Raw genomic sequence first — 12,951 nt, 5'->3', positions numbered from 1 at the left:
ACACAGGGGAGAAGGGCACGAGGGCTGAGCTCCTTGCTACTCCCCCCTAAGGGCAGCGGTAGCAGCTGCACTAGGGACACCCCGTCCCACATGACACGCAGAGTGTGCTTTCACTCCGTGGTATCTGAAATAAAACCCATCACATGAAAGCAGCACACTCCTGCTTGGCTTTAGTTAGCTCCTAAATGACCTTAAAGACAGTTGAACGTCAGAGATGTGGGGATGGGCCCTAAGGGCAGAAGAAACTGGTGGCCACGTGGAGCTTCAGACAGGAATTAATGAACTGCAGCACAATGGGTCATTTGCTCTGGGTGTTCAGGTCACTGTCATCCCTACCACTGCTGGGACGGGGTCCCTTGTCCCTGAAAAATCTCCTTACTTCCAGGAGGAGGTGGTTCGAAAGGAGTGTGCATTTGTCACTTGGTATTACAGGTTTTCCTGCTGGTCCCTAAGAGCTGCCTAGAGTGAAACCAGAGAGTTGTTGCGGGCAATCCAGGGTATTTTTCTAGCCCCGTTTGCCACCTTGCAGTCAAAGAAAAGTGAACAAAATGTCCCAAAGTGCCTGTTCAGCCTCCAAACCCTGCCTTCCAGCAAGAGGTTGAGAGCCCAACTCACTTGGAGCATCCCTGCGGACATCCCAGCCCCGCACAAGGTCTCCCCTCCGGCAGCTCCTGGCCTGGCACCTGCATTAAAGAAACCAGCAAACGCTTTCACAGGCACTTTGGTACCTTCTTGCTGTGCTCCAAGAACACATCAGAGGGGAGAGCAGCTCCTGGCTTTCGATGCGTTTACTGACCACCGTTCACAGCCCGGAAAGCAGCGTCGTTCAGCAGTCAGCCCCCGCGCCAGCCGTGAGCCAGAAGTAACGACAGCAGAGCGATGGGGTACACAGAATACATTTACACGTTTAGCAGACCGAGTACACAAAATAAATAATTCTGTACACTCTAATGGTAACGTTACAGACTAATTACAATGGTTCGGACCTCATCCTGTAAGACAGTCCTTAGTGGAAAGACAGGACTCAAAAGGCAAGTCACCGAACTGGATGCTTCTCAAAACAGCCCTGTTAGGAGGCTAATGGGACACGACCGGAGTTACTTCCAAGCCGTTCCAACCCAGCACCGGAAATTTGGCGACCAAAAATAACAGCAAGTGTTGGAAGACCTCCGGTCCCGAGAGCTTCCCGGGAGGTGTCTTCCCATAGTGAAAGGCAACAGGAAAACTCACGGCATCTGGGCGTGCTCGCAGGAGCTGCTCGGTTCTAACGCACCTCGTTGGAGCCGCGGATCTCCTCCACATTCAGCAGACAAACACAGTGCAACGTTATTAATGCAACAGCGGCGAGCGGCTCGCCCGTCACACACGAGGGATCTACAGTATTACGGTGCAGGGGAGGAAAAAAATGTCATCAGGCAGGCAGCAGCCCGTTGCCTCCCGTGGTCCCTCCACCACAGGGACACCGAGGGTGGAAGGTACCGAGCTCCATGATGCCGTTGCCACCGCACATCCCTGCAGCTTCACATTTTTTTTTGGCACATTTACTGCTCAGTAAGGCACAGCTGACGTGCAGGCACCTGCCTGCGCAGCACCCAAGAGCGGTGTTCTTAATCCAGGCTGAAAGAGGACACTGAGCGGTCAAAAAAACAGCACCAAAAACCTCCCAAGAGTGGTGTAGGCAACTTGGGGCTGGGTATCCGGCACAGAGTGGTACAGGCACTTCGTGATATTTCCCAGGACGAAGCCGAGCTGGTGAGAGCTCGGGACACAACCACCCGCCCTGCAAATCCAAGGGCTCACACCGCTGCCAGAGAACAGTTTGCAACTCCTCCGGAGGGTGTGATCCCTTCCGAAAGCCAATCTCTGTGTTGCTTTGCATCATTTACAAAACTAAATTAAGTCAAACAACTGAGATTTTAATTTACCCCACCTCAAACCCTCCAAATCTTTAGTATCGCCACATAAAATAAGACTACGGCCCCACGCAGGGGGGGCCTGTAACAGCCACGCAGTAGATGTCCTAGGTTGTACGAGACCATTTTGAGCTGAGCCTGCACTGCAGGGTCCTCAAAGGGAGCCTCCTCCCACCTGCGAGGCACCATACAGATGCTTTTACCTCGCTCCAGGACTCACCACGGCTCCTGCAGAGCCAAATCCAGAGCTGCTGCTGAATTAACCACGACTCCTATTCCAGTTTGGGCATTACATAAAAGTTGAGTGTATTAGTACTTCACCAAACACCCTGGTAGAGAACAGGACTGAGAAACAGAGCAGGGTATAAGAAAGAATGCAAATTGCCAGAGCAGAAAATATCTGACCTAAAAGAAGAAAATATCCAAATTCCGAAGAAGTTAAAGAGTTTGAGGCTTTATCATTGCCAAAACAAATACGTAACGCAGGCCCTACACTGCAGCTGGTTTCCACATCGCTACCGAAGCCAGCGGGTCAGAGCCCTTTTGTCTGGGCTTGCTCTCATCACAAGGCTGTGAAGCTGTCCCTCACGTAGGGCTGTAGGTTTCCAAGAACAACGCAGCCCAGGAACTGGCAGGAGCATCTGGATGCTATCACAACCTCAGCGTTAAAGAGCACAGACTTCTTCTGGATTGCAGGAAGCTGCAGAAGGGGGTTTCTACCGTCACTGGGTTGACACGTTGGTTTTTAGAACCTTGAGAAGGGCAAGAAGTAAATCAAACCTGGACAAATAATTGCTGTTTTAGCAAAACGCATAGAAATTACATTAGGTACTCAAAAATCTGGATGCGAGTCTGTAGACCACTTAACATTGTTTCCGGAAGACTTTTTCACGTTCATTTCCAACAATCCTCAAAAAAAAAAAAAAAAAAAATCCACAGGCGTCTTTTCCCCAGCATTGAGCACGCCTTCCAGCGGGTGCACGTGGACTCATGCTCACCCATGTGGGCTAAAATGCTGTTCTTCGGGATCAGAACAGGAGAAAACAGTGCCGTGCTGAGAAGGTCGCTGAACACCTAGGACTGCAGGTGTGGTCCAGGACCATCGCTCAGCACACCAAACCTCTTTGTATAGAGCATCTCACCCCGGAACAGTGGGAACGTAATCAGAAAAGGGCTGTACTGGGACACGGACACACTACGATTTGCCACTAGGTGTCATTCCAGCTTCATTTTCACTGTCTGAACAGAAGTCCAGAAAACAAGAGCACTCGTCTACAGAGATTTGCACTCCAGCTAATATAAAGACTGCAGCTCAGCAATGGCCTGGAACATGCATTTGTTACCTGCGTTCTCCCGGCTAATTCAGTACCAGAGGAAGTCTTCCAAAAAACCCTGCGAGCCAAATTAAGAACCACCATTAAGAGCCAAAGAAAGCGATTTAAAAATTAAACGAAAGAAAAGACATTTCAGAGAGATTTTTGCTTCTAAAATCCCCAAACAAGGCGCTCCTGAAAAGTGTAAACTCCTGAGACTTGAGATAAACTGAGAGCTGAGATGCTCCTGTGGAATATATACGAAGACAGATGATCAAGATAATTCACAGTGAAGAGCTGCTTAGAAGAGAGATTGAAGTCACCTGAACTACTCCTTCAAAATTACAGCACTTTGCCTGTTCTCCCCGCCAGACCCAGCTGAAAATGTGCCACAACTGCAAGGACAAAAGCACCCGCGGAACCGTTCTTGAGCTGGACCTTGCAACGTAGCACTTGGATCATCGCAGTTTTCCGGACAGAGTGAAAACAGAAAGATCACCGAGGGCTCCAAGGGACACTTGGACGGAGCTCTGCTAGTCTCCCCTCTGCCCACACACGTTATTGTCTGGGTTCCTGCAAATACTGATACAGAAAAAGAAGAGGGATTGAGCCAATCAAATGATGGAAGGAAAGCCCATAAAGATTTTCCCCATGTTTACATTGATTTTTCCACGCAAACAAGAAAACATTGCATTTGTAAAGAGAATTAGAGTTCTTTTTCTAGAAAAGCCAAAGCCCCTTACGGGATGGACTTGGTCCCCTTTGGTGCAATTCCCTAATAGCGGGATGCCCGAGGACCGCAGCTCCACACCACAAAGAGGCAGGCTGCAGCTATCCGGTACGTGGAAGATCCTCCCTTCTGACAATTCACCTCCCTGGTCAGAGTATCATCACAGAACACCGACACCGTCGGGAACCTATATAGCAACATCTCGCTTCCCAAAACATATTGCACCCCAAACTCACCACGAATGACATCGTTTTGAACTTTTCCTGGTGAAAAACTAATAGCTGAAAAGAGCAATAACACAAAAATTGTCACAGATGAGAAGATTTTTGTTCTGCTTTGTGAAGGTGGGGAAACAAGCTTGGTCAGACCAGAGCTCAATGTCCTGACCTCCTCTCCACCTTCATTTATCCCACAAGGGAAAGCATGAAGGAACAGTGTGGGCAGACGTCTGCACAACATCTGTGCATTTTGATGGTCTAGTGGTTAAAGGAAAGGGTCTCAGGTTCTAGAGGTCTTGGCTCAGTTCATCAGTTTGACCTCCCGGCATAGGCAAAATACCTATTTTAAGGATAAACATGCAAGATAACCTGGGGAGGGCCACGAAAGCACCCAGGAGGGAAAAGAGATCACAGTGCCTGGGTGTGATGCTCCAAACATGCAGAAGACTCTTACGAGTGACGGCTCCAAACCAGAAGCCCTCCGAGAGGAGCATCCTGCCATCTCTTAACGTCCAGGGGAAGAACAATTTTCCAGTTGATACTTGTCTTAGAGTGGTTGCTGCTTCTGAAGAGCTGTTTGCAGAAATATGAGGGGCACTGAACTGTTTATGAAGCAAAATGTGGCAAGCTGCCTGTTTTGTCAGAAATCACGTCTAGTTTATAGTTCATGGTAACGAACCAGGGAAGACTACAGGTGAGGAGGTAACAGAAGCAGAAGAAACAATTTTTTTGCAGTCCACAGAGCTGAAAAAAACAATTTTTGGTAATTCTGCGGTATCTGTTAATGCTGATGGAAGAAAGACTGCATGTGATATGGCAGAATGGCCACTCAGAGAGGGCAGCCTGCAAAGGATCCAGAGTTTTCAAAATAATATGCAAAACCATGCAAAGGATTTAGAATTCACCCCTGCTACAAATACTGTCTGTCCTCAGGTCTCCTCTGGTGTACTCCCCACCACACGCTTGGGCACATCGAGCTGTGCTCACAGTGGTTATGGCCCATCCCAGCTTTGGGGAGGGAAGCACATCCCTAGAAATTCCCTTTTTTTTTTCCTTAGCACATAAAACTCAGTCTTCTCCCACTGAAGCTGCGCTGCTTTGCTGTCTGCTGACTAAGAGGGGCTGCAGCCAGTAGAGTTGCGACCTGGAGATGTGACCGACCGCTTAAAACCTTGCTGACACCAAAACACAGCAGCACCGACATCAATCCCAGGCGGAAGGGCCATGCCCGCCAGCCCCTCGAGCTTGCGCAGCCCGCATCTCCAGCCCAGAGCTGAGCAAACACTTCCCAAGCGCACGGCACGAAGCAAACCCTATGGCTTCATATGCAAAGTTTTAAACCCCAGCATTCTCCTTCACTGCAGATCTTGTCTCTGCTATCACAAGAGGCCAAATCCACCCTGAGACTGTGCCATCAGCCCCGCTTTGCTGCTCGAACTAGTAGGGAAGATACCCCAGCAGGTTTGCACAAAGCTCAGCTCTACAGCCCCCACCCCCCCGAGAGGTCCTTCACAAGAGGCCCCCACATCACCCATCCAGCACAAGGAAAACTGCGAAAGGCAGGTTTTTCCTGTTGAACTGAAGTCACACCTAACAGTTCTAAGGTGTTTGGGCAGTGTCTCCAGGGCATTATCACTGCTGACGCTCCAGGACTGGACCTCCACTACCCAAGCCCCTACCCTGGTGGCTATGGAGCCATTTGTGGCCATCCCGACAGCTCCCACCACCACATCGCTGACCCCGAGCAGGGACAGCAAGACCGGGGCAGAACAGGCAAGCAAAGCAGGGGAGCCCCATAAAATCTGCAGACGGGGTGCAACACCTGGAACCACCGAAGTTCTGGTGAAGCGATGCAGTCGGTAACGCTAGTCTGAAGGGCGCAGGACGTGTAACAGGTCACAGGTATGACAGGGCCGTCTCACAGCAAGAACAACAAACCCTGCGTGGTAGGCACCGGTCTTGCTGCAAATAGCGGAAGGATAATTCAAGGGGGGCAGCAAGGAACCCCACAAAAACCTTGCCTTGCCAAAGACATCTCTCTGTGTTCTGCAGGATGATGATCCTCTTCCCACCCCTCCATCAGGAGCGCCCACCCAGTCCGGATCAAAGGAACGTGACTACAGCTCCGAGCTCGCAGCACTTCAGCCTGGTTGCCAATTTGCTCGGCCGCTCTCGCACAGCTTGAGCAAACTCTTGACGTCATCAGGTGGATGGCAGCCCCCGGGGGAAACCTCGCAGCTTCCCAGCCGTCACAGAAAACTGCTGTTTGGCATCTCCTCGGTGTCGTATTGGGACGAGGAGCTGGTGGGCAGCACGCCGGTGAGTCAGAGCTATCCTACTTCTAACTGCATGTGACTCATACCAGCTTCACTGCAAAGGCACCACAGTCTGACTAAACCAGCTCAGAATTTGTGTATATATAATTTTTAAATACATATACACACCCACACGTGTGTGTGCACACACATACGTGCATGTACGTACACATAAAGTGATTTCTTTTTTTTTCATATGCAAGTGAGAGAAACTCAACGCTCTGGAATTAATAAATAACTATGAACAACCAAGCTCCTGGGCTACAGAAAGAGCGCTTCTCCCCACGTGGCTCCTTAATTTGTGTATTACTCGAGGCTCTGAGCTGCGCTCTGAGCCTACAAGGGCTCCCCCGTTTCCTGCGCGAGACCCCACGGCACAGCTCGCGGGGTGTGATGGCCACCACGAGATTCCCTTTCCTCCGCACGGGGGGACACCTCCTCATGGATGGGGGGGACACCTGGAGGGAGGGAGGGAGGGAGGAACCTGGATGTTCCTCACTGAGTGAGTGTGCGGCAAAGGGTGCTGCACACCTACACCGCAGAGAAGACGTCTGGGAAGACGCCCGGCAGGTCCCAGCCCAGCGCTCAGCCAGTGTACTGCTGCTGGTAGCGCAGGTTGAGCTCTCGCAGCTCCCGTTCCCGAACTCGCCGCGACTTGTTGGATTTGGTGGAGCGGCTGGAGCGGGTGGACTGTGCGGACTTGGTGCTCTGGCAGCGGGAAGACGCCCTCTTGAGAAGGTTTTGCGAGATGGAACGGTGCAGGTTCTTCATGGAGGAAGAGGCTGCCATGCTGACCACCCACGGGTGCTTCAGGGCCTGAAGGGCTGTCATCCTGTCACTGGGGTCCACCGTGAGTAGACGATCGATGAAATCCTTGGCCAGGTTGGACACACTAGGCCAGGGCTGAAATACAAAAGAGATGATTAGAATGAAACATCCCAGCACAGCTTTGCTGATTAATTAATTCCTCCCATCCCCAAAAGGTGCTTCAGGGCATTCTGCTTCTTCCGTTCTCTCTTTCATCCTCAAATCTTCCAAGTTGTAACCAACAGTATCTGCCCAAGGAGAACGACACACAAGTACTTCAAGAGACCGTTAGGGGGAGAGGCTGAATTAGTGGGAAATGTCTATAGGTACATAGGTGCAGCGTGGATCCCTCCAGCAGCTGGGCTCAGACACAGCCTGCCCAGTAGCTGACCCTGGATCCCAGTCTTCCCAGCTGCTGGCACCTAGGCAGAGCGAGCCCCGAGGCTGCAGATCCCGCTCCAGCTGTGGCACAGCCCCCCTCGCTCACACCCTATGGACCCCTTGCGCACGCAGCCTGCTCGGCAGCTGGCCCTGGATCTTCACCCCTCCCAGGTGCCTCACCCCTACAGACACCACACGCGCGTGTGCACACACACTCGTGGCCTCAGTCAACCCCCAGACCCAGCTCTCTCTGCAGCAACTGGCTGGGACTTCCCTGGTCCCTCTCGTCCCGCGCTCGCTCCAGTTGTTGCTCCACAGACAGACATGGGCTCCCAGACCTACGTCCCGCTCCAGGGGCTGGCCCTGGGCCTCCCGCTCATCTTCTCGCGTCGTCTTCCAAAACCATACAGCTATTACAAGAAGAACAGTCACCGTATCCCGCTGAAGACCCTCTTCAGTCCAAGTGCTTTGTATCCGACGAAGCCATTACTGCTTGAATGTGAGCCACCTTGGTCACAGGGGACGGCTCCCCACACCAGACCCCTGGTTCTTCTCTGACCCTTCGTCTTAAGATGCACATCTAGCGAGCAAGCACTGACCTCTGCATCGATCCTGAAACCAAGACTAGGGAGACTTTTCTGCCGTGGTACTTGGTCTCACTCCCACGTGGAAATCTAGGAGATGCTGCTACCGTCAACCCTGGAACAGTCAACTCAGACCAGCTGGAAACAACCCCATAAAACGTTCTAAATATATATAAATGTTAGATATAAGGAATTTTCAGGAATGCTTACTAAGGAAACAGGAAGGAAATCTTTGAAAAAATACTGGTCTTAAAGAAACAAACCCAAAATAATTAATTACTCCTATAATAAATTCCCCCTATATCCCCCCAATACACAGAAGTATAGCCATAAAAACTTAGGACACGAACACCTACAGACATGCATGCTGGAATTGTTTCATTTCTGACAAAATACCGTATTCGCACTAACGTGAGAAGTGAGAACATTTCCTTTAGCAGGAGGTTAAGGTAGGGCTGTGGACAAAGCTAGGAAGAAAACTGGCAAAATCCACTGTAAGAGTGGCGTGGAGGCAGTATGGCTGGCATAAAAGAACAAGTGTCGAATGGACCCAGGCAAGAGCAGGTTTCTGGGTGCTGTGTGAGTCTCACCCCTCCTGAAACCACCAATACTGAATTTTTCAAGTACATGGAGACCCAAGTGGCATTACAAAAAGCCTGAGCAGATTCATGCAATGAAGTAAAGATTTTGATACGGTTATTAAGGTCATGTACAAATACATGTGTGTAACTGAGTGGAAACAGCATGCGTGGTTAAAAAAGAAAAAGGCTGGTATTCTGTGTCTTTCACTCCTCCTTTCATTTGGTGAGGAAGAAAAGAACCCAGCTATTTTAAAATTCGGGGTCCACCAAGTGTACAGTCAGATATAATGCCCTTTTCTTGTGCAAAAGGTCTAAAAAAGGTATGGCCTGATTTTTTTGAGGTCTGCAATTTATTGCTACCGAAAGCAATTTTCTCTTTCAAAAGGCTCAAAGGCACCGGCAAGAGAGCTAATCCACGGGAGGATCCTGTAATGAAAGGCAGGATGGTCTGAGAGTTCCAGCACTGCTCCCAGCCCCACAGCAGGGACAGTCGGCGAAAGATGAATTCAAGCTCTAGCTAAGGACCTACTAGGATGGTCAGGGTACAGAAAGTCTTATTTTACAAGCGGTGACTAAAACAGTCTGGCTTACTCAGCTTAGCTAAAATGGGATATATGATCACGGTCAATAAGTATGCAAGCGAAGAGAGCGAAAATGATATGAACTACTTGACACAAAGAAAATACCGATACATGAATAAAAACCTGTAAATGTTCCCGAACGTATTCAGAATAGAAATGGAAGTACTTAGAGCCAGAGTGCTCAGGAAGGAAGCACAGCCTTCTCCTGTGGATCCCACACCACTTCTGTGCTTTGAAACCATGTCCAAAATGCGCTCCCCTCCACGCTTCAAGAACAAAATCAGTTAACAAAATTTTCTTAAAATTCAAGCTTTTCTGTCTACTGTTTTCAAATATAATTAGTTTGTCACGACCTGCCTTAAATCACTTTTTCTTAGCTGATGAAACACATCTTGACAATCAATGGTAAGAAAAAAACAGGCGCTAGTTAGGATAGAACAGGGACAATCTTTGATCAGGGACTCATTAAAGTGTTCATTTATAGAGAGGATAAATAAAATAGCAAAAAACCTTTTCAAATGTAGCAAAACCCACAAGGTTACAACTGCAATTGAACACACGGGTCTGTTTTGCAGAACTATGGACCCTTCGAAGAGCTCAGCCTTCATGCTATTTATAACAACAGAACCAAAAAGCCGAATCTGCCTCTGCCATGGGGAGATATAAATCACATTTCAAGCCTATAGATCTCCTACCAGACTTTTGGAGAAGGTGCTTCCTCTGTTAAATAACAGCAAAGGGAATCAACTTGCAGGGTTTAGTCTTTATTGGCATAACCTCAGACAATACCAGGGTCAATTGGCAGGTTGACACATCACCTTCCTTTTAAACCCCGGATCTCCAGTTACAGACGACCTCTGGATTCTCTCTTCCACAGATGGACAAACGAAACCCAGCAACAAGAGGTTTTGCCTCCGCTTTTACCAGGCTTGCCTTCAAAAACCTTTATAAAACTATCTTCTGTAGCTTTTTTTTTTTAAGACTCATTTAAGTCTTATCAGCTATTTACATAGTTAAAATCATAAATTCACCATTACTGTCTACACCCCATTCACCTCCAATCACTTCTTTCCTTGCCCTCCTCCTAGCAGACAGAGCGCTCACCCCGTTCTCCTTCCTTCAGAGGACTCATCTTCCACTCTCCACGTAACGCTAATGAGACGTCTAAGCTAACAATATGTCTAGCCAATTTACCGACTTTAACTCAAAGTGATATTAAATGCTGGTGACAATTCTGCTCTCCTTGCAATGATAACTTTTTAAGAACTCTTTAGTACCATCTTCATTACTCTTACCAGCAATTGAGATGACTTAAATACCTTGAAAAAGCTCTTGTCCCACTCAAATGGAGAAAACACATCCACACAACTCCAACCTTCTTGTTTTTCCTGGGGAATTCCTTCCTGTCTATCTAAAATCTTTTACCTTTCTGAATACTGTCCCTCATAGAGACACAACCATGCCAGGATCCCCATCCTCTCTTTTTTACCTAAATCCCAAGAGATGCACTCAAATGAAAAATACTTGAGAGCTGACACAACAATACTTCTCTTGGTAATACACCTTCAGGACAGGCAGGAGAGCATTATTCCCTCTTGCAGATGTTAGGAACTGCACAGATCTGGAACTTGCAACAATCTGAGAGCTATTTTGTCATTCAGATGCATTCAAACTTCAGTCAACCGATGGCTGCCCAACACAGGAGATTCTGGCGGGTGAAACAAGCCTCTAAACACCAGGAACAATATTACTTCAATCATTTCAAGTCGTATTAAAAGATGGCAAGTCTGATAATTTCGAATTTGAAGAAATCCATGAAGAACGTATCAGTCTGAAGACCTAGAAACTGTGAAAACATCACCAGCCTAAGCCTTGAGAGGCCTGTGCATTGCACCAGTCCAGTTTAATGAAACCTAAAGAAGAATAAACTCCAAACAAAAGCAAATTGGATTTCTCATTATTCCAATTACTCTAGTTTCACCACAAACGTTGAATATGGAGTACTTGCAATTAGATTTTTCTTCTGGTCAGCAAACACAAATCAGTTTATTGATCTGTTTATGCAGCTGGAGGTTTCATTTGCTGCACCGTACGCATCTTTGGTTTTATTTCATTGAAGCCTTTTCTTTAAAAATAGGTAAGGCTACATTCTGCTGAAGCACTGAGTGGAATGAATTTAGCAGTTTTCAACTCCAGTCCCTGGAGAAATGTATCCACTTTCCAGAAACCTTGCATCAGTTGGCAAAACAGCAGTTTTAACTTAGCAAAGTTAACAGAACACCAAGAAGGATACGCGTGCAGGACACAAGGTGCACTCACACGACAGGACTGAAGTGATCTAGAGGAGATTTTGCCCCTCTGCTTCTCTGAGGAGAAACAAGAGAATGGCTTGGGAGGAAAATGCTCCCAAGCCAATGGCCATGAAACATTGCATCAGCTATCCATCAGATAGCTTTGCCTTTAATCTCACAGCTGCAATGACAAATTCCTACCTTTTGTGGCACAAAAATGCCACAACAATGAAGAGAAGTCACCAATACTTGTTCATCTTGCGCCCCTGTTCCTCTATGAACTGATTTCAAATGTAATGCAGTTTGAGTATAACTTCTGTGCCGCTCCCTCTGTTAGACTGCATTCCTCCAGAAGGGAAAGGTACTACAGTAGTTCTGGAGGCTTTCTACGTATCTTAAAAAAAGGTAGAACAGCCATATTCTGAGCAGAACCTCAGCAGTACTTGCCGAATCCAGCGGAGACCTCTTGCAGGTGACCAGCTTTTCAAACAACTGCAATCAAGTCCTCTGTCTGGGATAGCTGCTGCAGCATCCACTTCACAAACCTCATTTCTCACCAGACAAACACTGGATACAGACTAGTTTCAGACCGGAGACTATTGGCCCTCATGTTGGAAAGCAATGTCTGTAACTCCAAAATTTAGCAGAGTGGCTAAAAAGATGATCCAGCAAAATTAAAAAAAAAAAGGGGGGGGGGGAGCAGAAGAGCTGCAGTGAGTAGATCTGGATAGCTCACCCTAATGCAGAAATAACGAGGGTCCCTGCAACAACCAAAGGAAACAACAGTACATCTTTACTCTCGTGTGGAGGCTCAGCAGAGCGTGAAGGAGGATGTCTTGCCATCATTTTGCCTTCCTTTTTCTAATCATCAAGAAGCACTGGCAAAGACTTACCAGATGGTGCTTACAGGACAACGGCTCTAAGGCACTCTCCCCTCTGTTCACCAGGCAGGAGCAGGGCTGCCGGGCTGCTGAGATCAGAAGAGATGAGATGCAGAGAAGCCTAGTACTACTATAAAACGTAAAGGATCCTTAGATTAAAAAAACAAAACAAAAAAAACCCACCAAACCCACATTCCACCTACTACCTAGCACAAACTTTCAGGCACGTGGAGATCCCTAGGAGGGAGGGAAGACTGCTGAACTTTCTCTAGTGACTGTGAGGATATCTGGAACAGAAAAACAGCAATTAGTAACTCATGATCTCTGAGATGAGCTGTGCAGCCATCCATTCCTCA

At 48.1% G+C, this 12,951-nt stretch overlaps 1 protein-coding gene across 2 annotated transcripts in view; it reads right to left on the bottom strand.

Moving 5' to 3' along the window:
* Positions 1–885: 885 nt before the first annotated feature.
* Positions 886–12,951, bottom strand: part of PSKH1 (protein serine kinase H1) — a 38,732-nt gene continuing 26,666 nt past the window's right edge. For both annotated transcript variants that reach the window (XM_075160856.1, XM_075160855.1), the window contains exon 4: positions 886–7,392. In XM_075160856.1, coding sequence (XP_075016957.1) covers positions 7,075–7,392 — 318 coding nt within the window. In that variant the 3' untranslated portion in view covers positions 886–7,074. The remainder of the gene's footprint in view (positions 7,393–12,951) is intronic.

The sequence above is a fragment of the Calonectris borealis genome, chromosome 12 (assembly GCF_964195595.1).
Source record: "Calonectris borealis chromosome 12, bCalBor7.hap1.2, whole genome shotgun sequence".
NCBI classification, from domain to species: domain Eukaryota; kingdom Metazoa; phylum Chordata; class Aves; order Procellariiformes; family Procellariidae; genus Calonectris; species Calonectris borealis.
The sequence above is the reverse complement of the archived record's forward strand: the minus strand, read 5'-3'. Positions and strand labels throughout refer to the sequence as shown.